At 36.0% G+C, this 24,940-nt stretch overlaps 1 protein-coding gene across 6 annotated transcripts; it reads left to right on the plus strand.

Moving 5' to 3' along the window:
- The first annotated feature begins 117 nt into the window (after positions 1-117).
- LOC124162947 (ubiquitin-protein ligase E3A) lies at positions 118-24,557 on the plus strand. 6 transcript variants are annotated; one of them, XM_046539710.1, is made up of 12 exons: positions 141-192; positions 308-345; positions 813-996; positions 1,151-1,424; positions 1,706-2,373; positions 5,426-6,028; positions 6,356-6,497; positions 12,161-12,366; positions 12,468-12,635; positions 15,814-15,969; positions 18,636-18,850; positions 24,085-24,557. In XM_046539710.1, exons 3-12 carry the CDS (start codon positions 889-891, stop codon positions 24,203-24,205), a joined length of 2,661 nt encoding a protein of 886 aa, XP_046395666.1. In that variant the 5' UTR covers positions 141-192; positions 308-345; positions 813-888; the 3' UTR covers positions 24,206-24,557. The 6 variants fall into 6 exon arrangements, with proteins under 6 accessions (XP_046395665.1, XP_046395670.1, XP_046395666.1 ...); XM_046539713.1 differs by lacking the exons at positions 141-192; positions 308-345 and adding exons at positions 353-485; positions 610-709; XM_046539709.1 differs by having other exon boundaries at positions 118-345.
- The last annotated feature ends 383 nt before the right edge of the window (positions 24,558-24,940 follow it).

A 24,940-nucleotide genomic window follows, 5' to 3' on the forward strand; every position in this document is an offset into this window, starting at 1 on the left:
ATGCATGTATAATTTTAAGTTAAAGGGTATGATTATAGAGAACTTAGACGCGAAAAGTGACTTCGCTTGAAATCAACATTGAACTACCGCCATTTCTTATACGGCGCTCATTTTGGACGCCAGGCCAAACTTATCGATCATTCATGGACTGCAGCAGCACTGTCATAGTTTGTCGGTGGCTACCGTTTTGAGGTACAACGCAGATTGGAAATAAAGTGAAGTGTTGAATGTATTTCATTCGTTTAATTGGTAAAATTTGGATTTCCAAATTACCCTAGTTAAATATTTGTATTCTATGACCTCTAAGGACAAGGAATACGGAACAGGCGACGGCGAAGCCTCAAGGTATACTAATTAACCAGCAAGAAACGAAGTTAAAAGTCATGTTTATTTTTGTGCAAAAGTAAATTAGATGAAATCACTTGGTTGTCCCGACTCGGTTTAGATTCGAAGGCGTTAATGAGGGGTTGTAGGCGATGATAAAGGTTTGTATGTTTTGCACGTCGTTCCTTTCCGTTTAAAGAGCACGTCCTATGTTGAAGTGAGATGGTATTTCTCTGAATTTGAAACACCAATTCTAATTGACCTATGTTTGTTTGCATTACAAAGTGGGAGTTTAAGTCTTTGTTTCGACGTGGATGCTAAGACCCTTTTAGGTGCCTATGTGTATTGAAACTTGATCGATCTTCGAAATTGTTCCGGAGTTACTGTAGGCATAGTTCGTTTGCATCTCTGAAACCATTATCATTTTGTGATCTATTTACTCTCTCAGCATCAGTGGATATCAGCTAAGTATGATTTGGTTTTTCCAGTAACGCTGAAACTGAAGAAAGTACGATACACAAAAGGAGTTTATCATCGAAAGACTTGTTGACTGAAGGTGCAACGATGAAAAGAGCTGCCGCAAAGAAACTCATCGAACGTTACTTCTTTCAATTAATCGATGGATGTGGGAATCCTAAGTGTGACAATGAAAACTGTGCTTCGAGTGGAAAGGTAAGTAGTCGTAGTAACTCTAGTTCTTGGGATCATAGATTGTGAACGTTAAATATTCGGTGTTTAGTTATTATTGACCTGCAAACTAGCTTTTGTACATTGAGTGGAAGTACGTAGTATTTAACGCTATGTTATAAATGTAAACATTCCCCAGGCTAAGAAGTTAACGAGGAATCAAGCTGCCGCACAAGCTATACGCCTTTTTGCCCAAGAAGCACGACTATGTGATACAAAGCCAACGAAAGTTCCCAAGACGCAAGATAGTGGTGCAAAAGGTGAGAATGATATATCTTCAAGTGAAAATATCTCAAGAAATGAAGCATCTGGTGCTGATGGTGCACATTCAGGTGAAAGGGATGAGCCACGACTATTGCCAAACAAAGTTGCCAGTCATTCACTTGCAGAAGCTACACAACGCGGCCCATTAAGTGAGTGCGAATTGCAAAAGTCCATTTTATAAATAGGTGGTAGCTATCTTTGTGAGCCGCACTGTCTTGCATTTTCTAGAAAGTAAACATTTTAGTCTTGAATTTAACTGTAACCACTATGGATGGCTGTAGGTAGTTTTGAAATTCATTCTTGTATTCCTTTTGTTTTGACAAACTGTTACATAAGATCCGTGAATTTTCATTTTCAAGGCATTTAAGGAACTTCTTATGAGTTTTGGGGGGAATTGAGTTTTATTTTGATACCCATGCTTCATTTTCAGGCAAGGACATCCCATTCATCACAGAAGAGAAGTTACTGGAAATACTTGAGACTTGTAAAAGAGAATCATCATATTCACTCTTAATAAGAACCCTAGGTGAAGTTTACTCTAGTACTGATTCTTTGAACAAAAGTTTTATCAAGAAGGATACAAATGTAGTCAATCCGTTGGATTCAATGTTAGACAGAGCTCCTCTTGACCTAAAAAATATGAAGAAGGAAGATGTTCGTACATTAGAGGGTGATATGGACAAAGAAATAGACAGCCAAGAAATCGAAGAAGGTGAATCAAGTAGTAAGAAAATAGGAACTAACAATGTGTTAGACAAAGGTGATGATGTAAATGTAGATTTAGTGTCACTAAGGCGTGCTTATGAAGCACTCTTTGAAGTACCAAGTTCAGTTTTTGAAAGCGCATTGGTGAATGCTCTGACAACACTCACAATGGAGTTGGATGTGCGGTTGCTTGGGGATGCTGGTAGAGGACCAGACTTCCTTAATGTGTTTGTGATTGTGGCGGAGCTACCTGTCCTTGGAACGTCAGAATATCTTGAGGTGGCCCTCCCCAAATTGTGCCGTGCTGCTGCCCGCCTTCCAGTTGTTGCCCAAGCTCGCCTTGCCAAGGTGTGGGCACGACACTGCAAATCCAGAATTAAAACTTTATTGCAGGTATGTTTTACTTGTTTGAGTGCTGTTTTAGTTTATGTAAGTGTATACGGAAACCATTCAATTTTATTTTGAGGTATGAAACTGAAAATTGCTCTTTCAATATGGTTTAATTTTTCTAAACAATTCTGATGGGAACAATCAAAATCTAACTATTTTTCATGCCTTTAAAAGTTCTCTTTCTGTAATTTCACATAGCTTTAAAGAAATACAATTGAAATGAAGGCACCAACATTTCTAAGGTAGCCTTCCGTCATCCTGAGGATGATGCAGAAAATTATTTTTGGAATTTATGTACCCATTAACTGAAAGAGTATACATTTACCTCCATAGAAACTGCTGAGAACTTCATCATTGGTATTTGTTATTCATTCTTTGAGGTTCTTTCAGTGTACTCAATCGTTTGATTACCCCCAGAGAATCGATTAAACTTTCTCTTGGATAATTGTGTTCTTTGTTCTAATCATAAATAATGTATATTGTCAGATTGAGGATTGGATTTCAAACAATTGTAGATTAAGTACATTTTCACGATTGAAGTTTGTCACCATATTTTTGCCTCAAATTTTAATACTGGAGGAGATCATCATATATCCTTAAAGTCATTATTTTTTTAATCAATTTGCAAAGCTTTTTTTTTTTTTGAAGGAACGAAGCCACTCAAGAGCTATCACATGATACATGAGCTGTCAGTGTTTCATTATGGGTAATTTATTTACAATAAGTTGGGTGATTGGACCTGATGTAAAAAGTTGTATGAGAAAAGCAAACATTGCAGGGTTAAGGCTACTAGAAGCAAGCATCAAACTAGCGCCACACTAAGTGCAAAAGTCAGCAAGCTTCTGCGAGTTCCATTAGAGGTATTCGATAGCTAAGAAAGGGAAGAAATAGGTAATGGGCAAGAACTCAGTGGTATTTTAACTAATCCTGTTCCTGTCATCTAAAGGGCTGTGTCAAGTTGGGTATGCATGGGCAACCTTTGAAGGAAGAAGTAATGGGATGAGTAGGTGGGGGAAGATATTGTGGGTGGTGTATTTCAGTAGAAAATCCTGTTCATATATCACAATGTTATGTAGCACAAAATTATAAGGTGATGGTGTGGTGTCTCGTGTGTTGGCTTCCCACCCAGTCGATCCAGGTTCAAATCCTGGTCGTGGTGGCAGAGATTTTTAGAGACTGCCCGATCCCTGTTTTGAGTGCATTATGGAGGGAATTTCCCGTAAAACTCTGTAGAAATGTATATGGTGAGATGATAACCTGAGGTACTCTTGGTGCCTTTCCTTAAAAGCAGGCTAATGAAGATACTGGGGCTTCTCTCCACCCTCATGATGCAAATTATTCCGGTTTTCTGCTGCTTCTTCCAAAAACTCTACCATACATGATGCTGAGAAAGGGGATCAATTAAAATGTTAAACATGAATGTCTCCATAGATATAACATGAGCTCTGTGGGTATTAATGAATCATAGAAACACTATTTAACTGAAAATGTTTTGTCACCATTGAGGGCATCCATCGAGGTTATAATGGGAGGCAAGGACACAATGCAATCTTAATGTTTTTCATTTAACTCTTTTACAGGTATTTGAAGTTATGTGAGTGCCATTTTCATGCAACTACCATGATTTGGCCTCACTTGTGGTATCATGTGTCAAAATGATGTATTTGTTGTAATATTAATCAACATTTTTACAGTACTTAGTTAAGTACTACAATTAGTGCCTGCTTAAATTTTTAAAAATTATTTTAAATCGAATTTTTAATCATTTAAATTATTATTTTAAAATTATTTTTTTAAAGATTTTCAAATCCTATTTTTGTGGCCATCAGTAGGTAAAGTACAGTTAGAGACAATATCTTTGAACATTTCATGGAAATAAAGTAATATCCATTTCTAGGATCGATGTTCTTAACAGACTATAATTTATGCTTTTAATTGGAAGGATATACATCATGTCATAGTTCTAATTCCCATCCTGCATTCTCATCAGATACATATTTTAGCATAGAATCAAGTTTGGCTGGAGTTGGCCTTCATTTGCCAGTTCCAGGAAACATATATTGAAATCATCAAAAGGGAAATGCAATCAAGTCTGGAGAAATGAATATTTTCTCAAGGAAAGGTCCGGGAATAACGAAACAATGAAACGCATTGAGGTTCCTTTTTTTCTTTTGATGATCTTTTTTCATTTATGATGCCTGGTATGATATTCTTTCCTCAAAATATGTGGCGGCATGCTTAATTTTTCATGAGCATTACATTTCAAAATTCTTAGAATACTTATTCCTGGTCAGAACTCTCCTGCATGGTGCTAATGATGTGATTTTAAAAGCTAAAAATAATTTTGAGTCAAAGAAAGTATGTTCATATTTAACTGACAAGTGTTATGCTGTAATTTTAATGAGAAGCATAAATAATACTATTTTTCAAATTATTTCTGAAGACACTAATACCTAGTACATTATTTTAATGTAATCATTTGTCATTTTACCCTAGTAAGTATCGGTATTAGAAAAAGTTTGAGGGTAAAATGGAATCAGTCAATCATTGTATGAAATAATTTTAAGTCTATGTATTCAGTAGGTGAAGTAATAAGGCTATTTAATCGGAATACCAATGAAGAAAATATCATCACAACACAAAAGTTGGTGATTTAATAGTAAATATTTTTGATAATACTTCTTCAACTAAATTAGCTAATTCTAATGCACTTTTTTATAAATGAATAATCCCATGGGACATGAAAGAATGAGAGGGTTAAATAATTAATATTAGGTACTTTCTTTTGCATTTTAAATGCCACAACATTCTAACTTGTTTTAAATTAAATTTTTCTCGTATCAAGTAAATAGGAAATGATTTTTTTTCATCCCTAGTTCCTTGAAGAGGGAGAAATATTTAGTATGAAAAATTTTAAATCGACCTAATAATATAAGCATAATATAACTGCCACATTTTTGATATTGTAGAAAAATGGCTCTTCGGGAGCAAAGGCTCTCCTTAAATAGAAGCCACCCTCAAAATGTCAACTCATATTTCTTTTTGAACATTACAGGCATTACAGCAGCTGGTGACCCTTAGGGTTATGTCTGGGGTGTACACACGAGACTATTGTGTGAATGATGAGGAAGGAGTCACTGCACCCACTAAAGTCATGAAAATCCTCTACTATGCTAATATCCTCGCTGGAGAGCTGGACCCTCCGGATTTGCGGCAAGAAGAAGAAGAGGACAGTGATCGGGGCAGTGGTGGTTTAAGTGTCGGTAGCAGTGATAGTTTGCTGAGTCGTGGCAATGCATCCAGACCCAGGCATAAAGACCCACTGGGTGTAGAATTAGGTGTGGACATATTAGATGCTCGACGTCCTTATATACCATTTAGTGAATTCTACAACGAACCTCTCAGTGATGCCATTGAGATGGACAAAGACTTTGCCTATTACAAAAGTGAGGCAGACCAAAAGAAATTTTCTTTTATGAACTATTCTTTCATCCTAACTCCAGCAACAAAAACTCTTGGTCTTTATTACGACAACAGAATAAGAATGTACAGTGAACGTAGGATGAGCTATTTTCAAAATGTGGCCGGGCAGCATACAAATCCTTACCTGAGGCTGAAAGTGAAAAGGGATCATATTATAGATGACACATTAGTGGAGGTGAGTTCTGTCTATTGAGTACCCACATTTCCTGAGGAAAATGAAATCGAAATCATCTCGTGTGCTGAATAATTCATTCGAAAGGATTTCCATTTAGTGTATCCAAGTTGTATGTTTTACTGACCAAATTATGATAACATATTTGAAGCGTAGGAAGTGTTTACTTCCATTTTTGAAATTTGACGTCTTTCTCTCTTAAGTAGTAAAAGATGAAAGGTCTGAGACTTTTAAATACCACTGATTAGATCATTGAAACTGCAATTTTAATTTGACCTCTTATTTGATTGATTTATTTGCAATTGCCATGTTTTTCTTTTATTTTCGTAGCTTGAAATGGCCATGGAAAATCCTAATGATCTGAAGAAGCAGTTGGTGGTAGAATTTGAAGGTGAACAAGGTATAGATGAAGGAGGAGTTTCAAAAGAATTTTTCCAGCTAATTGTTGAAGAAATATTTAATCCTGATTATGGTAAGTACCTTTTAATGCTGTTATTTATGCGTAAATTTGTTGTTTCTTGTTACATTAACATGAGTGAATGTGTGAATGACAGAACCATTTGGATTGAATAGAACTTGTATGAATACATGAACCAAATTAGAAGTGGTTCTATTTTCTGTTCATGCATATGTACAAATTGGGCGGGTACGTGGTGCATTTTGCTTTTACTCTCACATTGTACCATAAAGCATTAACTTGTGTGTCTTAATGGATCATGTAACAGGCCATAGAAGTATTTTTTACATTGCTGAAGATCATTGTTTAGAAGCTGATAGAATTTTAAATATGTAATATGAGTATTACTCTCAGTATTATGTGTGAAAATGTTTAAGAAAATTTGCTGTGCCAGTCTGAGGAAATGAGCTATTAAACTAGAATACTATCTGAAGAGGAATTTTTAATGGTAATAGCTGAGTTTTTATTCTTGTCAAAGATTTTATTCTCGTTTTACAAAGTCTTGACTCGGGAAAAGTTTAAAAAATGTGTTTGAATATAGTCCCCTCCTTTACTTTTACCACAGGCATTTTTGGAAAAAAGGGAGGACTATATTCTGACATATACAGTATATAAAATAGAAAAATTTTCCAATGAAAGGGAATCAGTGGATAGAAAGTACGAAAGGAAAAAGTTCATCCACTGTAATTAAGTTAAGAAGCAATTTTGCTGATATGTCTCATGAAGTTGATGGTTTCAGGCATGACTTATGAAATTTCAGTGTCACAATCAACAATCACAGCTTAGTAACAATTTCACTGAAATTAGAATGTATGTGTCTGATGTTGTGGAAGAGGTCACATCGTCACTTAAGATGTAGTCTCTTATAAGAAATTCATTGTGAGCGTTAACATTTCTATGAAATTTTTAAGTTCTTCTTTCATAATACCTTTTACATTAAAGCCTGAATCACACGATCATTTTTTTTCGTCGCGAAAGTGATCACTATCGCGATCACTGCGCAAAATGATCGTTGGCGGCAATTGTTTTTCGCAATCGCGATGAGGATTCCCATCGCTATTTTTCATCACTCGTCCGGTCACTTTTTCCGTCGCTGAAACCGTCACTAAAACCCCATATCAGCCAATCGGAACGCATTCCCCTATGTAGCGATTGCAGCGCTACGTTTGACAATAGGGTGGTTTCCTATTATTTTTTTATTGCCTTAATCGAAAGATTATTACTCCTGGAGTACGTATTTCGCGCTTTTAGATTTTTAAATGACAACATCTATTTTTCGCGATTAAATGAAAAGTGAAAATTTTCAAGCGCGCGAAAACGCGACGCTTAAGTATGAATGTCGGGAAATATCTCCGTACGTCGTATTTCTGGTTCCCCCTCCCGCCCGGTGAGGTGACCTTGAGGCGAGGCTTCGCTCTGATACGTCGCAGGATGCTAGCGGATAGCTGAGTACCTTGCTGTCTGGTAGCGCTTGGCTTAAAAAAGGTTTATTAATACCTTATCAAACGAAGAAAACTTTCCGACATTAGCCAGTTTTAATAGGTGATTATTAAGACATATTTCCCTGAGCTCTGTGCCTCATGCTTGCATTGGTAACCTCAGACGATGCATAACTCCTATCCTCTCGTGTAGAAACTAGGTCCCTGTGACGTCATGCAGAGTGGAATCGCATGGGCGCCAATCTGGCCTTTTTCAAATGAGGATAAAATTTGACCCTTGCCATTCGTCTAAACCGGTATTTCAAAAACCAAATAATTTGTGTATTATGAATACACTAATGGTGGGTAACGAATCGCAATCAATGCCTTTTGTTTTCTTTGATGAAGGAAACCACCCTATTGTGGGAACGACATAAATAAAGAAACACGCTATATAATTTCGTGACGTGGGTCCTATGACAACGAGCTGTGATATTGGAAATGATGCGAAAAGCGACGGCGGGAGTGACCGTGTGATTCAGAAAAATGATCACTAGAGCGATTGCTTTTCGCGGCGGGAAAATTGATCTCGATAGTGATCACTAGAGCGATGAAAAAAAATGATCGTGTGATTCAGGCTTAAGCTAACTTCTCATGGTGTACATGGTATTTTCATAATCATAAGGATTTGTGACGAAGTGCTGGATATGGTTGCCAAGGAGAGGCAGCTTTTAGATGAAATATGGAGGAGACAGAAGGTATGGATGGGAGGAGTACTTAGAGGGGATGAATATTATGTTATATACGTAGAATGTTATGGAAACGATGGAGGGGAAGGAAAAGAATAGGATTTTTAGATAGATTGAAAGGGAGTAGGCCTTACAGTGAATTGAAGAAGGCAGTGCTGGAAGGAAAGGGAGGCTCCCATATCACTTCTTTAGTACTCCATGGAAACCTACCTTAATCGGTAGAACACTATAATAATATAGGATTTTAACCATTATATTATGTATACAGAATTTTATGGAACCCCTTCCAAACTCTGCTCTCTGTTTAACTCCATGCAAACTGCCACTATGCATTTCATATGTTACTTCATCATCAAGCGGCATGATTTTAAGAGTGGAAACTTTTTTTTTTACCGTTTTGTTGCTTTAATGGAATAAACATATCAGTGCACCTCTTATCAGACCCAAGCCTGATTAGAAGTATTCTGTCAATAGATAGTACCTACATCTGTCCTTTATAGTGTATGTAAAATTCATAGAAACAGGAATGAATGCACAGAGTAAAATTGAGAGTTTGAGGCCTGACTTAGTGGAAATTGCTTCATGTTGAATAAAAAAACCTTGTAAATTTCACATAAATGAATTGTAATTACAACCAGTTTCGTTGCACTCTCTAAAGGCCATACTCTCCCTATATCCTGTACTTGCACCTGAGGATGTTGCACAGCGACGAAACTGGTCGTTATTAAAATTCATTTGCAGAAAATTTACAAGGTTTTTTATTCTATGCATACAGAGTACTTTAGCTCTGTCCTCACATTTCTACTCAAACTTATCAAATTGTATTTTGTATACCTATTATAATGAGTGACCTATTGAGGTTCTCATTGTTTTGAAAGGGTCCTGTTGCATAGAAAAATTATCTTAGAGGATGACTGTGTAGAAGTTGTTTTTTAAATTTAAGAAAGCAATCCAATAGGAAAGCTAATGACTTAGTGAAAGTAATAAACTTCCCAATAATGCTAGTGTCATTATATTACTTACATACATTACCAATGATTAATATTTATACTGTAGCTCATCATGTAAGTTCTTGATGATGCAAATATTGCTGTTAATGGGAGGATGATGATGGTATCAGGGAGACAAAATGGTTAATGTCAGATGGTTAATCTAGTAGATTTGTCATATTTTGTGCGTAGTCGGCGAATAATATAGTTAATAAAATGCCATTTTTTAAATTTATAGCATTTGATGATCATGCTTGAAAGCCTTTTTGCAGAAGCAATTTTATAAATACATAATTTATCCCAGTTCTGAGAAGTGATAAGCAACTATGTTGACAACAGTATTTTATTTAAGAATGTGATTAACCTCAAATAACACCAATGCTAAATTTAGTTCTAGTTACCTATTTATATATCAGGCCTGATATCTTGGCTTCTCGCCCATAATTATTGGCAGACACTTCTTGATGGCAACATTGTGCCCTAAATTTTAGCTACAGACCAGGTAGTTAGTATTGACCCTCCGCCAATCAGATATCAGTCTTAGAATCTTAGCTGTTGTTACTTTTGCATGTTGGCTGCTAACCATGGTTCTAAGACCTCTTTTATCTCAGCTTTATTATTTTCACGATTGAGGTCTCTTGAAACGAAAATCTCATTAGAATTTTATTTTTGGGGCCTTCAGAAGGTTTTTGACGACATGGATTAGAATTCAATGTTCGGAATCCTGAAAAAAATATGGATGCTTTTCGGCAAATGGTGAATTATCCAAACCAATCGCTGCATCAAACATATATAAGGATATTCAACCAGTAATGATGACGATTCAAAGTACAGTGCACTCCTGATTATGCAGGCTAATGACAGGGAAAGACGGCACGAATTATCGGAAAAACGGATGACCCAAACTTTCACTTGAATGTCTTGTAATATTCATAATTTACGTAAAACAAACAATATATTATTATTTATGATGTTACTCTGATATTTAAGAGCACTTCCCGGACTCATTGAGAGCTTTCTTTGCCAGTTTCCGATCTTTTTAGCGGCGATAACATGGTTGTACTCATATTATCAATGCTCCATTTAAGGCCTGGTTTCGAAAACCACACATCTGTGGCTGTGTGATCACGGATACAGGAAAATGGTTTGCACGAATGCTTCAAAACCACTGCTCGATGCTGGGAACTACACTTTCAGGCACCACGTCATGTAGTCGCGTCTTGCACAAGTTGCCCAGGTTGCAACTGCTGCTGGACGTATATCCATGATCAAGGAGCGTGGTCGTGCACTGCGATGCTTGGAAAACAGGAACATGGTGATCCTGTGAATGCAGCTAGGGCGTGATCGCTTCCATTTTACGAAGGGGATTCTAATGGAAATAATAACGGTGTATTCTGGCATTAATGCAGTGATTCCGATGATTGTGCGTCTGATTTTATTTTTTTTATAAAGATCGTGGAAAAAACTGAGCGAAAGTGAAAATCATGCATGGATAATCTGCAACCTGGATGAACCGCAGCCAGATAATTGGGAGTCTGCGGTATTATAAGGGTAAGGGGCACCATATTTAGGAAGGAAGGTTTTTAAGGGTGCGATAAATGACCAATTCTCATATCTCAAGAGAAAATAGAATCGAGTTTTTTGAAAAAATCAGAGCCCTGCAATACAAACCGAAACCATAATCTTGAATGGGAAAAATAGAAAACTCCATGTTATATATTTGCAATTATTAGGTATTTACTTGATGGATAGAATATATAAAAGAACCGACCATTGATAATAAAGGCTAATGCTGTTACATTTGGACCAACAGGAATGTTTGATCTTTTCCACATGTCATGGCGTGGTATGTCTTTCGGTCTGTGATCTCAACTAACTGGGCATTGTGTGTGTTTAGTTTGGTGTTGCATGGCATGTCTTCCAGTGTGCGGCAGATCAGGTTATTGCAGTGGCTAGAGTGATGGCTTCCCACCCTGTGGGCTGAGGTTCAAATCTCGATGGTGGCAGAGATTCTTTTGAGGCTGCCTTCTTGTGTGCTTTGTGGGGGAATTTGTCTGTCAGATGGGATGTTAAGCCATGGTTCCCTTGGTTTCTTTTGTTAATAGCAGGCTAATGCAGATGTAGGGTTTCTCTCTATTCTTCTTTCCTTAGCCTTTCCTCATGCCTAGATAACTTTATCTGACAGTTGCCTCCTCCAAATATCACACTATACAATATACACCCCAGCCTTTGTCACCACTTGATGCAAAACTACCTGCATATAAGAATTACCATGTCGGCAAGGATTTCAAGTTCAAAGACAGAAAATGCGATGGTTACAATTGCCATTTTAATTATTCTCCATTATGCCGATTTATTTATGGTCCTTTCTCATCTTCATTTTTCAACGGAGGATTTTCATAACCCTGTCTAATTATTGATGTGATTATTGCTTAGTATTAAATTTTTATATTATATATGTTTTAGAATTCCATTGGTTGTTTCAACTGCTGAGCATCTCTCTTGCTTGTTAATATTTATAGGAATGTTTACTTTTCAACAAGAAACTGGGACTGTATGGTTCAACCCCACATCATTTGAGAGTGATGCTCAGTTCACTCTTATTGGAATTGTGTTGGGTCTTGCAATTTATAACAACATTATTCTTGATGTACACTTTCCTATGGTAGTTTATCGCAAACTAATGGGAAAGAAAGGTACTTTCCATGACTTAGAAGAATGGAACCCTGTAAGTAAAAAATATTTTAAAAGATATTTTATTTCTACAAAAAGCATGCCTTATGAAGGAACTGAGTAAGATGCTAATAAGTGATATGCTCTCCTTTGCAGACTCTCTATACTGGTTTGAAAGAGTTGCTTGAATATGAAGAAGATGATATTGAAGATACCTTCATGCAAACATTTAGGATATGTTACCAAGATGTTTTTGGGTCTGCATTTTTCCATGAGTTAAAAGAGGGTGGTGATCAAATCTATGTCACTCAAGAAAACAAGAAGGTAAGTTTGTGATGCAGAAGTTTACGGCAGCCATTTGTTTCATGGTTTAGCTAATATGAATGCAAGTTCGATCTACTGGTACATTCTAAGGCACACTTTAGCTACTTTACCTGGGCAAACGTTTGACTATGTGTTCAGAACTCAGTTTACTACACATCATCATTTCTAATTCATTTATCATTTTTGTCATGCAGTGCAGATATAAATTGTCATAAAAGGGTAAAAATATCAGTTCAATTGTATTAGGCTCAACTATGTGGAAGTTAATACACGAAAATGAAACAGAGACTTTTTTGATTTCCACTGATTTATTTCGTCCGTGAAATCAACGAAGTCTCCGTTTCATTTTCGGGTAAAAATATGTAGATTAAGTATTCCTTTATTTTTTAAATCCCCCCAAAAACATGACTTCAGCCATGTATCCCCTCCTGTGTTAGGCCATGGATTGAATTTTTCAATGTGATGAATTGAATTTTTGATTTTAATCCTGGTCAGTAAAAAAAACAATCTTAAAATCAGTTCTTTGCAAATAAGTTCAACTGCATTAAAGCACACCTTTTGGACATTTTAATTGTATAAAAATTTATTGTTACTTCATGAGACTGAGCTTCTACAATGTTTTCACATTAATTTAATCTTGAAAGATTTTTTGTTATCTTCAAGCAAAATAGTATCAGCCGTTGACTAGTAGATTTATCTTAAATCAATATGTACCAGCCTCTGACGTCTCCAGTTTCTATGATCTGCACATGTAGCCCCTGAAAATATTAAGATGGTTCCTTTGGTGTGGCACTTTAACTATGAAATGTACCCTTACTATTCATTTTAGACATTTGAACTCTCATAAAACTATCCATGATTCTCTCTGATATATTTCATTAAAGAGGTCAGTTATTTTGCCTACTTTCTGTAAATAAGATCTTTTGTTTGTCAGGCAATAAGTTGAGAAAAAATGTATGGCAAAATCTTTGGTAACATGAAACAGTTTCATACCTTACACTTTACTGCTCTCATTTTAATACATAATAATTATGATTATAAATTAGATAACTGAGGTGGTAAATTTTCAAAATGAAGGTGAAAAGTATTACCCATAAGAGAAGAGGGATGGCTCTCTCCGTTTTATGTACAATAATCCCAACAATGGCTGAAAAGTTTTAAGAATCAATAGGGTTGCCTCCTTATTTACCCTAGAAAAAGATATTATGATTTAGTATAAATAATTAAAACAACAAAGCCACAAAATTTGCTAGTCATTCATCTAATTTCTTTCTAAAATACACCAGATAATAATATTTCTAAATTTCATTTGATCTGAAATCACAAAATTACCTACATGTATATCTCCCGATTGGAGAGTTTATAGATAGTATTTATGATTATGAGTAATACCCTCATGAAAGTTAAAAGATTAAAAGATATGTGGTCACTTTTAAACAGATTTACAGATGCCTGCAAATAAAAAATGGACCACTCGGGCATATAGTAGGTGCACCACTCCTGAAACCTCAGCTAGCACCCTGAATTTTACGATGCCCCATCCCCTCCATATGTCTTAGGAGGGTTCAATAGTATGGGTCTCACCCCAAATAACATATTTACAAGAAAAGATCTTGCTGGAGGGTCACAAAATCACCCATTTTGAGGGTTAAAACTCAGAAATTGTTTAAGTGAGAAGGCCTATGTAAAGAATGCCATTTACTTTAGTTTTTTTGATCAACGATGATTAATATTTGCGATATGCATACCCTTGATTATCCTTTCTCTAGTACCATTTGTGGAAATCTCCAAAGCAGAGGTGGGACCAGACAAATCATACCATGTCCACGATAATTTCCACTTTTTTGGAATCGCAATTTAGCTGTGAACCATGTTTTTGTCAATATCCTCATTGAATTGCAGTTACTCTTGTTTTTTGACCACCCTTCTATAGTTAATTTTTTTGATTTCACGTATTTTGAGAGCCATACGAAACCATTATAAAAACCAGGCATGAAGGAAAAATACTTTGCCCTCACGCTTCTGAGCTAGTTCATCCTCAGTCACTAACAGTTTTGAGATGGGGCTGTGTAATACCCTACAAGTGAGTGGATGCAAAGCTGTCACTTTGTCTGAGGATAATTTTGAAAATATTCTACCTCATTTACAACAAAGTCTGATTATACCAAAATATAAGTCAATTTTGCTGTCTGTTAGTTTGTCAGTTAGGGTTCAATTGCTGTTTGCGATTATTTTGTCGTTTTCATCTTGGGCAATCGTAGAGAGGGGAGGGGCTTCATCTTTGCCTAAGACTCTTCATCTGAGAAGTCATTTAGGCCTGTTAATTTTATTTGAGCACCTTGGTCGTTGGGGTAAAAAGATGTACACATTTTGCCATCAACTAAATATTGCACCCTTTCAAAAATGATGATAAATTCTTTTCTGAAAATTTAAACAGCAGTTATGATTGCAATGTTATATTTGTAGCTAACTTTAATTAATCTTTTTAATGCTACCAACAATGTATCCCCTAATCTTGTAATCAGGACAAACAAGTGGGCATAAAATGATCTAAATTCGGGAATAAGATGAGAGATGGTCATTTGATTTGCTGTCAAAACAAAAATGTTAACATGCATAACTTCTATCATTCTCATGGAACATTATTCCAGACAAGGAAACAATAGTTTAGAATAAAGTCAATTGTTTGGGTACAGAATATTTAATACCTTGCTCTGAAAGTTAAGATTGTAAATGTTTTTTAGCTATAAACAAAATCTGTAGTCTTTTCAGTCTGTATTTTCAAAGATTTGCCTAGAAAATTCTTGAAAAGTATGTAATTTTTTTCATATTTGTTAGCACTATGGGTTTAATATGTCATAATTTAGTCTCATAGGTAGTGATAATTTGTACGTACATATTTTAAGAATTTCATCTTAATAGGAGACAAAGGAATTTATTTAATAGTTCACTGTTAGAATAGTAAACTGTTTAAGCATGCAAGTTTTTCTTTAATCATATTTGATGCCCCATTCATTTGTCAGTATGTAGCAGTGATGTAATGACATGAATTATTTCTGACTGTTGCTATAATTGTAATTTCCACTTATGTGTATTAGTTTAGTATTAGTTTAGTCTAAGTCTAGTCATCATTTGGAAATTTCAATTGATTTTTACATCTATTCTTTGAAATTTTCAGGAATTTGTGGATTTGTATGCTGATTTTTTGTTGAACAAATCAGTGGAAAAGCAATTCAAAGCTTTTAGGCGAGGTTTCCAAATGGTTACTGATGAATCACCTCTTCATTTGCTGTTTAGGCCAGAGGAGGTGGAACAGCTGGTTTGTGGCAGTAAAGTATGTATCTTTTTTAGTTTCATAGACATCATCTATATCTGACTCCTCTAGCACAATCCTTGATTTTTACATCCTCTTTGAATGATACATTCTCAACCTTGATCCACAAAAAGCCTGCCAACCATCAACAGATTTTCTATTTCCCCAGCTTTCATAGGCCTCTTGCTGAACATTCCATTCATCCTTTCTGTCCATGTTCATCGTATCTGCTATGCTACTTCTTGTCACCAAGCCTCTGATAGCCTTCGCAACATGTCTCCCTATTAAAATTCCAAAAGAAAACTCTCCCCCCTACTGCTAAATCACACCACACTTGATATACAATCTTTCCAACATACTGAACCGCACCACTACATTTTTTCCCTTTTCTACTCAAGGAATTAAAAAGATCTTTCAAGGCTTGCACCCCATCCAAAAGACCAGCCATTTTTTTTTGTAATCCTATTTTCATCTGGATGTGTGATCTATTAACACACAAATTTTAAATATTTCTAATATTTATAATTTGTGTGTGGGACTGAGTTTGTTCTAAAGGATGCCTTTCTGTTTTAATGATATAATATTTCAATATTTTAGTTTATAAAGCAGCTGAGCGGATGAATTATTATTATTTTATGTATTGTTTATGATGGAGATCTTATTATAAAAATACACATTTCCTGGATAACTGATTTCAGGACCTTTCTTCATTTCTTATATATAGAAATGCATCAAAACAGTAAATTGTTCCTCTATCAAAAAATTTTCCACAACTTTTCCACCGAGTCTGTGCAATTTATTGTCCATAAACTTAATAAATGCAAAAATTCTTCTCAAGGGAAACCTCATCATCGCCTTTAACATCATGCCAGTAAATTAGAAGCCTAAGTCATACCCATTGGGCCGTTTAAAGCTAATTCATCCTTGCTTTCTGTTGTATGTGAGACACTCTGGCATGTAATTGCAAAGATTCTCATTACATTTAAGAAGTAATCTCTCAATATCATGAATGAAAATATTTACCTGGGATGCATGTGTGTAGTCAATTTGAGGGTTCTATAGGAGAATAAAATACAGGGAAACTTTATCTCGATAGAGGGAGAATTAATGGGTCAAAATAAACCTCTGTCATCTCAACAATTTAAATATCAACTACGTATAGATGTTTATTGAAATTTGTTTTCCGTACAGTTTTAAAATAATCAAGTATATACTATCTCAAAATCATAAGGAGCTTAATAAAGTAGGTATGTGTTGATTTTGGATATGTTGGGTCATAATGACCCATTCTGTTGTTAATAATAAAGTAGTTGTAATTACAAAAAATTATTCCCATTCTTTTGAAAGTTTAAAATAAGGAAACTGGAAAATTGTCATTAACTTATCATGAGTTAGTGACATCATCAGAGTGACGGTTCATTTACTCGTTCAGGGAGTATCGTTTATTGAGGGAAGGAATTACTCAAAAGAGTTCACACAACTCGAACTACATGAGGCCAATTCTGGGGAGAAGAAGTGGCTTGCTCACAAAATGTTAGCAAGGTCATCAACATACTAGAAAAGGTAAGGGTAATTGAATTTTAGCTGAGGCTTAGTAAGTAGGCGAAGGATCATGAACTAGGAAAAATATGGGTCTTATTAAGTTTTCAAGCTTGGTCACTACAAAAAATAATGAAAAAAGTAGTGGATCAGCTTATTTGATACCCTCCTATAAGACAACCATTTTGATAGACCTTACCAATTTTCTTGACTTATATATAGCTGCAGTCTGTAAGAAAATCCAGAAATGGGGGAAGTCTCACAGAGTGATAGTGAAGGGAGAATGGGAGATCAGAGGAGTAGATAGATAAACTGACAGTCAGCTGGTTAGTTGGAACTTAACAGTAATATCATCCTACATTCATTAGCTCCAATATTTCTAGTAAACCAAAGAAAATTTTGTAACAGGATTCAATGAAATAAATGAAGTACATATTTTATTATTCCATTAACATCTGTGTTGGTGCTTGTCATATTTTGAATTCCAGTTTCGTTGATTTGTGTTACTTCACATGCATTTGCGATTGTGTAGCCACATTAGAACTTGGTAGTTTAAGAGGTAGGTAACTCTGTATGTCAGGACTTGCACAGAAAATGAGTTAATCAGATTCATGGCAGGGTATAATTGGCTTCCAAAAATCTTTGGAAAATTGATGTTGCGAATTTCCACTGTTAAAACTTCACCTGGTCTGGGGGCAGAGCCACAGATTGTAAGCACTTTCGAAACCTGTTGATTGAGCACATAGCCACTCAGGATCCATCTATTTGGGATCTACCTAGGATCCTGGGTAGAACAACAGTTATCTCATTAGGCACAAAACCAAAGATGTGTTACCGCGGGTGTTTTAGTGATCATTATCATCAGCATTCAATAATATGAAGATAGGTCTTATGCAGTTCTCCACTCAATTCGCCTATCCTTTACTTTAACACTCTTATCATTACTCTGTTATATGTTCTTCATCGCCTACTTGAAGTATTTTTGACTTAATAAGGCAATTGAATCTCCTTCAGTAACTTTTGGCTAAGGTTAACATAATTGTGAGGTCCTCAATTAGTGAGCATATTGACTTCACCATTGGTAAATTAGAAATTTATAGGAGTAGCATTGTTGATAGTGTTTAATTTTGCTTTTTCTTCTTTTTCAGAACTTTGATTTCAATGAACTCGAAGAAGCCACTGAGTATGATGGATACACTGATGACAGCCCTATTATCAAATATTTTTGGGAAATTGTCCACAGTATGTCATTAGAAAGCAAACGAAAGCTTTTACAATTTGCCACTGGTAGCGACAGAGTTCCTGTGGGAGGCCTAAGTAAACTTAAGCTAATCATTGCCCGCAATGGTCCTGACTCTGACAGGTAAGCATTGATATGTGGTTCAAAACCGAAGAAGCTAGCCACCATGAAAGTCAAAACTCTTTGGCTGTGTTCCAGTCCACCGTAAATTCACTCTTGCGCTCTTACCAGCACTTCTCAATCGTCACATTTCGGAAGTGACGTCACATAGTGCGATTCCAATCCCCAACGGCCCTGCTCTGAAGAGCTCATAGTCGAAGAGCACGAGGGTTCACCCTTACTCGCTCTTTAACCCTTCGACTACGACCGCTAGAGGTAGAAACTTCAGTTCATTATGTGGATTCGGATGGGCTTTGATTTGAGGCAATGATCAGTTCTTTAAATTGTTCATAATGAATCGAGTGAATCTCAAATCTGAATTAATCTGGAATACATGTGAATCTCAGGGTGTCCAGCGACCGGGAAAATCAGGAATTGTGCATGAATTTACGTGTCTGGAATTATGCGTGAATTATTCGTGAACTTTTGCTTCAGCCTGGAATTAAAAATTCATTTCACAGATAATTTTTCAAATGCAACGCCCATTTTCTGGTGTGAAATGTGTTTGTTGTAACTATAAGTGCAGTAGCTGAGTGGAATTTTTACAGCTGCATGGAAACGTGGAATGTCAGACAAGACTACAGAATCGGACTAGCACTCTTGACGCAAGTAAGATTCAAAAACTCGAAGAATAGAAGAACAGGTGACATCAACATCTACTTATGAGGTCGAATTAGCTTCTTGGCTTGCATTGAATAAATTTATATGCAGTGTGTGTTAGCTAACCTATTCCTTGGCCTTACAAATACATATTTGTATAATATGATTTAAAAGCATTGAAGTAATTATGGGTTTTAAATTTCTTATATACCACAGTAATCATGTAACATCAACCTGGAAATTTGTAAAGTTTCCCTGAAAAAATCTGGAGTTATGGAAGAATTTTTTTGCTTTGGTTGGCTAGACACCCTAAATCTTTTAACGTACTACATTTAAAATTAGAGATGGGTCGAATATCAGATTTCTCAAACTCGAATATCGAATTCGAATATTAAATCATTGCTCGAATATTCGAATACCTCGAATTTCGAATACCTCGAATACTAAACGATGAATGCTGGAATGTTTGACTCGGTTGCTTGTGACGCAGGCAACACAAGATTTTGGGGAGTAATTTTGATATCCTTTAAAGGATTCGAACAGGAATTTAGCTTATTAATGGAATATTTTAACTTTATGGAAACAATTGGGCATATAATTAATTCAACTTACATCGCTTTACCCCCACTCCGGCTGCCAAGTGCTAGCAGACAATATGAGTCATTTTGTAAAATACAAGCTCTTCTCCACCGGATTTTCTCCAATTATTTTCAGTCCATCTTTGGGAAATCTCACGAGATAAGAAGATGAATTGGAATTGCTATCAGGGAGAAACCAAATATCCTGAGAAAATATCCCTTCGTCTGGGACTGTAACAATAAAGATTTATAGCACCACTCATCAATTGTAACTTGATATATGTTTTCGGAAAAAAATACCGCATGGACTTCCGAGAAGTTCTGCTGCTCATATCGAGTCTCGCTAAAATGCCAAGTCTAAGTCCTATTTTGACATTTATTTGTTTATTTCCTCGCGTAAATTTCTTAAATAAAGTCAGAAATGCGTCGCGTTTGGTCTTGTTCTTTTTTAAATTACGCGCACATTACTAATATTTCAATCCAACAAAGGTGTAATATCAATTGCCCAAAGTCATAGTTAGACACCTATTGGGCTAATAGGTGATTCATGCAGCAGTTGACCTCCAGAAACTGGAAACTTCGAAGCAGGTAGGCTGAAAAAGGTCAGTGGGTGAGAAAAGGGGGGGGGGCGAAACACATTTCTTTTGTTCTCGTATAACTTGATATTTTTTTTCGAAGCTAAGGTCTTCGTAATATAATCCCTGCGCGAGCTGGGACCTTTTTTATTTCGGAGAATAGGAAAGCCTCAGAGGGGGAGCTAGTGCTGAATGGAGGGGGATAGCGGATCTTGGGAAATGCGCTAATGTAACTATCCCACGGTACTCATGCAGCAGTTGACCTCCAGAAATGGGGAACTTCGAAGCAGGTAGGCAGAAAAAGTTCAGTGGGTTAGAAAAGGGGGGCGTGAGATACGTCTTTACTGTTCTCGTGTAACTTGATATTTTTTTCGAAGCTAAAGTCTTCGTAATACGATCCCTGCGCAAGCGAAGACCTTTTGTTTGATTTCGGAGAAGAGGAAAGCTTCAGAGTGGTTGAGGCGAGTGCTGAATGGAGGGGGATAGCAGATCGTGGGAAATGCGCCAATGTTACTATCCCACGGCACTGAGTTTCTCCCTATGGTAGTTTCATCTCCTGGAAAAGATTCAAACTAAGTGCCTGTCCTTATTAGCCATAAATGACACATGGTAAACATTTCGTCTCATGTATACGAAACCTGCGCGAGCTGGGGCCTTTTGTTTGATTTCGAAGAGGAGGAAAGCGTCGGAGGAGGGGCCGAGGGCTGATGGATGGAGGGGGAAGCGGATTTTGGGAATTGTGCTACGCAGTTACTATCCCACGGCACTGAGGTTTACCTGGTGGGGGAAACCGGGGATTTTCGGATTTTTTCACCCGGATCAATTTAGGTTCCCCACGTCGAACTCTTTTCACCGCTCTAACCCGCGAATTTGATGTAGTTCGTCAACTTGCCTAAAACGGCGCTGCATGCGCTAAAAGACTAGAGCTCTCTACATTTTTCCGAGTCAACTACCAAAGACGTGCGTGCGACAGTGTACGACGCGAAATTCAAAGTATTCGAGGTATTCGAGGCGGTACTTTTCGCATAACTATTCGAAACCTCGAATATCGAATACTTTCTAGTATTCGAGGTATTCGATTATTCGCGGATACTATTCGCACATCTCTATTTAAAATATTATGACAGGTAGCTCTTCAGAGTGATTAATATTTTTCATTTGACGACATATTTGCTAAATTGTTTTCAGATTTAAAAACCACTTCAATTTGTCTGAGCATTATGTTATGCGAAATTTGTAGTCCACAGTTAATACATTTATTGTGAAATGTAATGGCTACAATTGCAGCCACTCTCCATCACCTCTGCCGTATTTTATACTTCATCTCTTCCGCAATTCCATTTAGTTCAGTAAAATATTGCAACACGTACTGCTCAACAACAATAACATTGCATTGTTCTCTTAACCTCAAAATTCGCTAGTCAACTTTTTTTTAGTTTCGAAATCGCCACGTCACAGTGGTGACACCACTTAGAATCCAATTAGAGCAGGAAAGAGCCGATTATAGCGTAAGGGCACAGGAGCGTAGGGTGGACCCTACGGATTGGAACACAGCCTTTGTGTGTGGGAAAAGTGTGAAATTAATTAAATTTTAGTCTCAATCTTTTGTCAACCCTCTATAGAATGAAAATGTAATTGGCTCAGCTTTGCAAGATGCTAAGGTAATTTAAATGGAAGTATGTACAAAAATTTTGAGTTTCTAGCAATTTTCACTTTTTGCCTTCTGGAGCAATTGCTCGTTTTAGTGAGTACGGCATATAGTGAGCATTGTGTTGTATTGAGTGGTTGGCAATATACTGCCAAAATGTCTATGATTAATATGTTAAAATACAGTAAAGACTTGCTTTAAAACCCCCACAATTAATGTTTTCCCACAATGTGTGACTTTTTTGTCAAGTCCTGATGATTTACATGTCTCCACTATGTTATATCTTCCCTGTATTTACACTAACAAAATTTTTAATGACCTGCCATTTTATGCTAGGCCACCAAAAGAAATATGGTGCATATCACATCACAACCATGCAAGGAGTGAAATGGAAAATGGTGGAAAAGTTTTGAGGCATTTACCAGTGAAAGACCTTAGAATCACATATAATTTTCTTATTCGTTCTATTAATGGGATCGTCTCGTACTTACATGGTTAACTCGTTCTAATTCTTCAATAGGTAAATCAGGTTAAATTATAACAATTTATGGTTGTACTTGTTCTCCAAATGCCTTAAATTACGTTACAAGTTGCAGTTATGCAATAAAATCATGAAGCATATGTAACTTCCGTCGTAAAATGTGCTCCAGGAAGAAGTTGGCTGTAATTAAGTTAAATGAAGAGATGATTTCCAATTTTCCTTGACAATTGTTTCCTTGCAAATAATTCTACCTTGTGAGCGTTATGCTCACGAAGTTAATGGGAATTCAGATCTAATATCATCTCTGCAAATTACACCTATACCAAATGAAAGCAGTAATTTAATGTGAATATGGGAGTTCCAGGGCTTCATCCTCCACCTTTGGATGCAACAAGTGGTTGATATACTGAGCAATTTTCTGTAGATACCGTATTTATCCGTATATAGTCCCCCTCTGATTATAGTCCCCCTCTGAATATAGTCCCCCCTCTAATTTGAGGTTTTAGTTTTGGGAAAATTTTTTAAAATGCGTTTGAATATAGCCCACCCTTTACTTTACTATGGGCAGTTTCGGAAAAAAGGGGGGCTATATTCAGATAAATATGATAATGAGCACTCATTAGAATCAGCTTTGACTTTATGTGATATTCCAAGGTCGAACCTTTAAAAACCTTTCCTTATTTGTTCAAGGTGTTAAATATTTTATTTATAATTTTGTCATTAATTACTGCTTATTAGAAGGTGGGTTTTCAGCTGATAACATCCACGACAGCATTATTCAATGCCAGCCATTATTCTATGTAATAACTTCGATATAGATCTAATCACTGTGCTCCACCATATTATGTATTTGGAAGGGCATACATATATGGCTTAATATCATGATGTACCATTATGTAAAATGTGAACCCAATTTTTAATGCTTAAATGACTATCAGAATAGTGAAAAAACTACTGGGTGTGCTAAATTGCTAAATATATTTATCATGAGCTCCCTTTACTTTTATCTGAATGAAAAATAATAAGTTGTATGCAAACTGTAAGAAAGTTCTTTTTAAACTGATTATACACACATACAAGACAATGCCATCTTATTTTGTGAAAAAGCTACAATTGTGGTACTGATATGTTAGGTGAAGCAGGTGGCCCTGTAAAGGGGGGGCTTGTGCCCCCTGCATTCCCCATATGTATTCCCAGCTATATACTCCTTATACAAGAAATACTACTTAACTGTCTTTTCATTTTTTTCATGAAAGTTGAAGTTAATCAGCTTTTCTGTGTGCTTTTGGTTTATTCTGAATTTTTATTTATTTCAGGTTACCAACTGCCCACACTTGCTTCAATGTTCTTATGCTGCCTGAATATGAAAGCAAGGAAAAGTTAAATGACAGATTACTGAAAGCAATCAACTATTCTAAAGGATTTGGGATGCTTTAATAGTTTTCTTACAGGAAAACCCAATTTTTTGCACCTAATTTGATTTACTGTGTTCAGTTTCCCTATTTCTTCATCTTGTGAATACACATGGTCACCCCTTTTGTACCAAAACAACAAAATTTCTCTCTGTGCAATGCTATGTTATGTTATTTTGCTGTTTGAAATATTTTTGAATCATTACTTGTCACAAAATTGACAGTAAATAATGAATTTACTGCTGTCCCTGTAAAAATTTTGAAGGAACTTTTGAGCAATCAATTCTTTTTAAACAAGTGTAGGTTTATTGACGATATTGTTATGTACCTCTGTATGTGTCTGATATCTTGTTAATAAATAAAATTAAGAAAAAAAATCTGAGGTGTATTTTTAATGTGTGTGCAATGTTAGGGTAGTGATTATCTGAGAGAACTTTGAAAATCTTTAACTGCTGGGGATTTTTTTAAATTTCTGGTTCTCAGGTAATTCTTTGATCAGTCTGGAAAAAAATGAGAAAAGAAATTCTAGTAATTTTCATTTCAGTTTATTGTGGGATGATTTATTAAATACAGAAAATGTAGGTATCTTGGGTTTATGATGCTCATAAAAATTTAAATGCTAGTGCAAGTACAGTTTTTATCAGAATGCACTTTTGATTTGTTTGTTTCAACAGCCGTCATGTTTCTCAAGTTTTGATGAATTTTGTATGAGACTCGAATTAACTAAGGTAGTCATGTATTTGCGTTGGTAACTGTTAGG

The sequence above is a fragment of the Ischnura elegans genome, chromosome 7 (genome assembly GCF_921293095.1).
Source record: "Ischnura elegans chromosome 7, ioIscEleg1.1, whole genome shotgun sequence".
In the NCBI taxonomy this organism is placed as follows: domain Eukaryota; kingdom Metazoa; phylum Arthropoda; class Insecta; order Odonata; family Coenagrionidae; genus Ischnura; species Ischnura elegans.

Excerpts from the sequence above, each read along its gene's own strand:
- LOC124162947 (XM_046539709.1), top strand. The coding sequence starts at position 296 with ATGACCTCTAAGGACAAGGAATACGGAACAGGCGACGGCGAAGCCTCA. Across the intron at positions 6,029-6,355 it reads TAGATGACACATTAGTGGAG|CTTGAAATGGCCATGGAAAA; the intron begins GTGAGTTCTGTC and ends TTATTTTCGTAG. Across the intron at positions 15,970-18,635 it reads AGCTGGTTTGTGGCAGTAAA|AACTTTGATTTCAATGAACT; the intron begins GTATGTATCTTT and ends CTTCTTTTTCAG.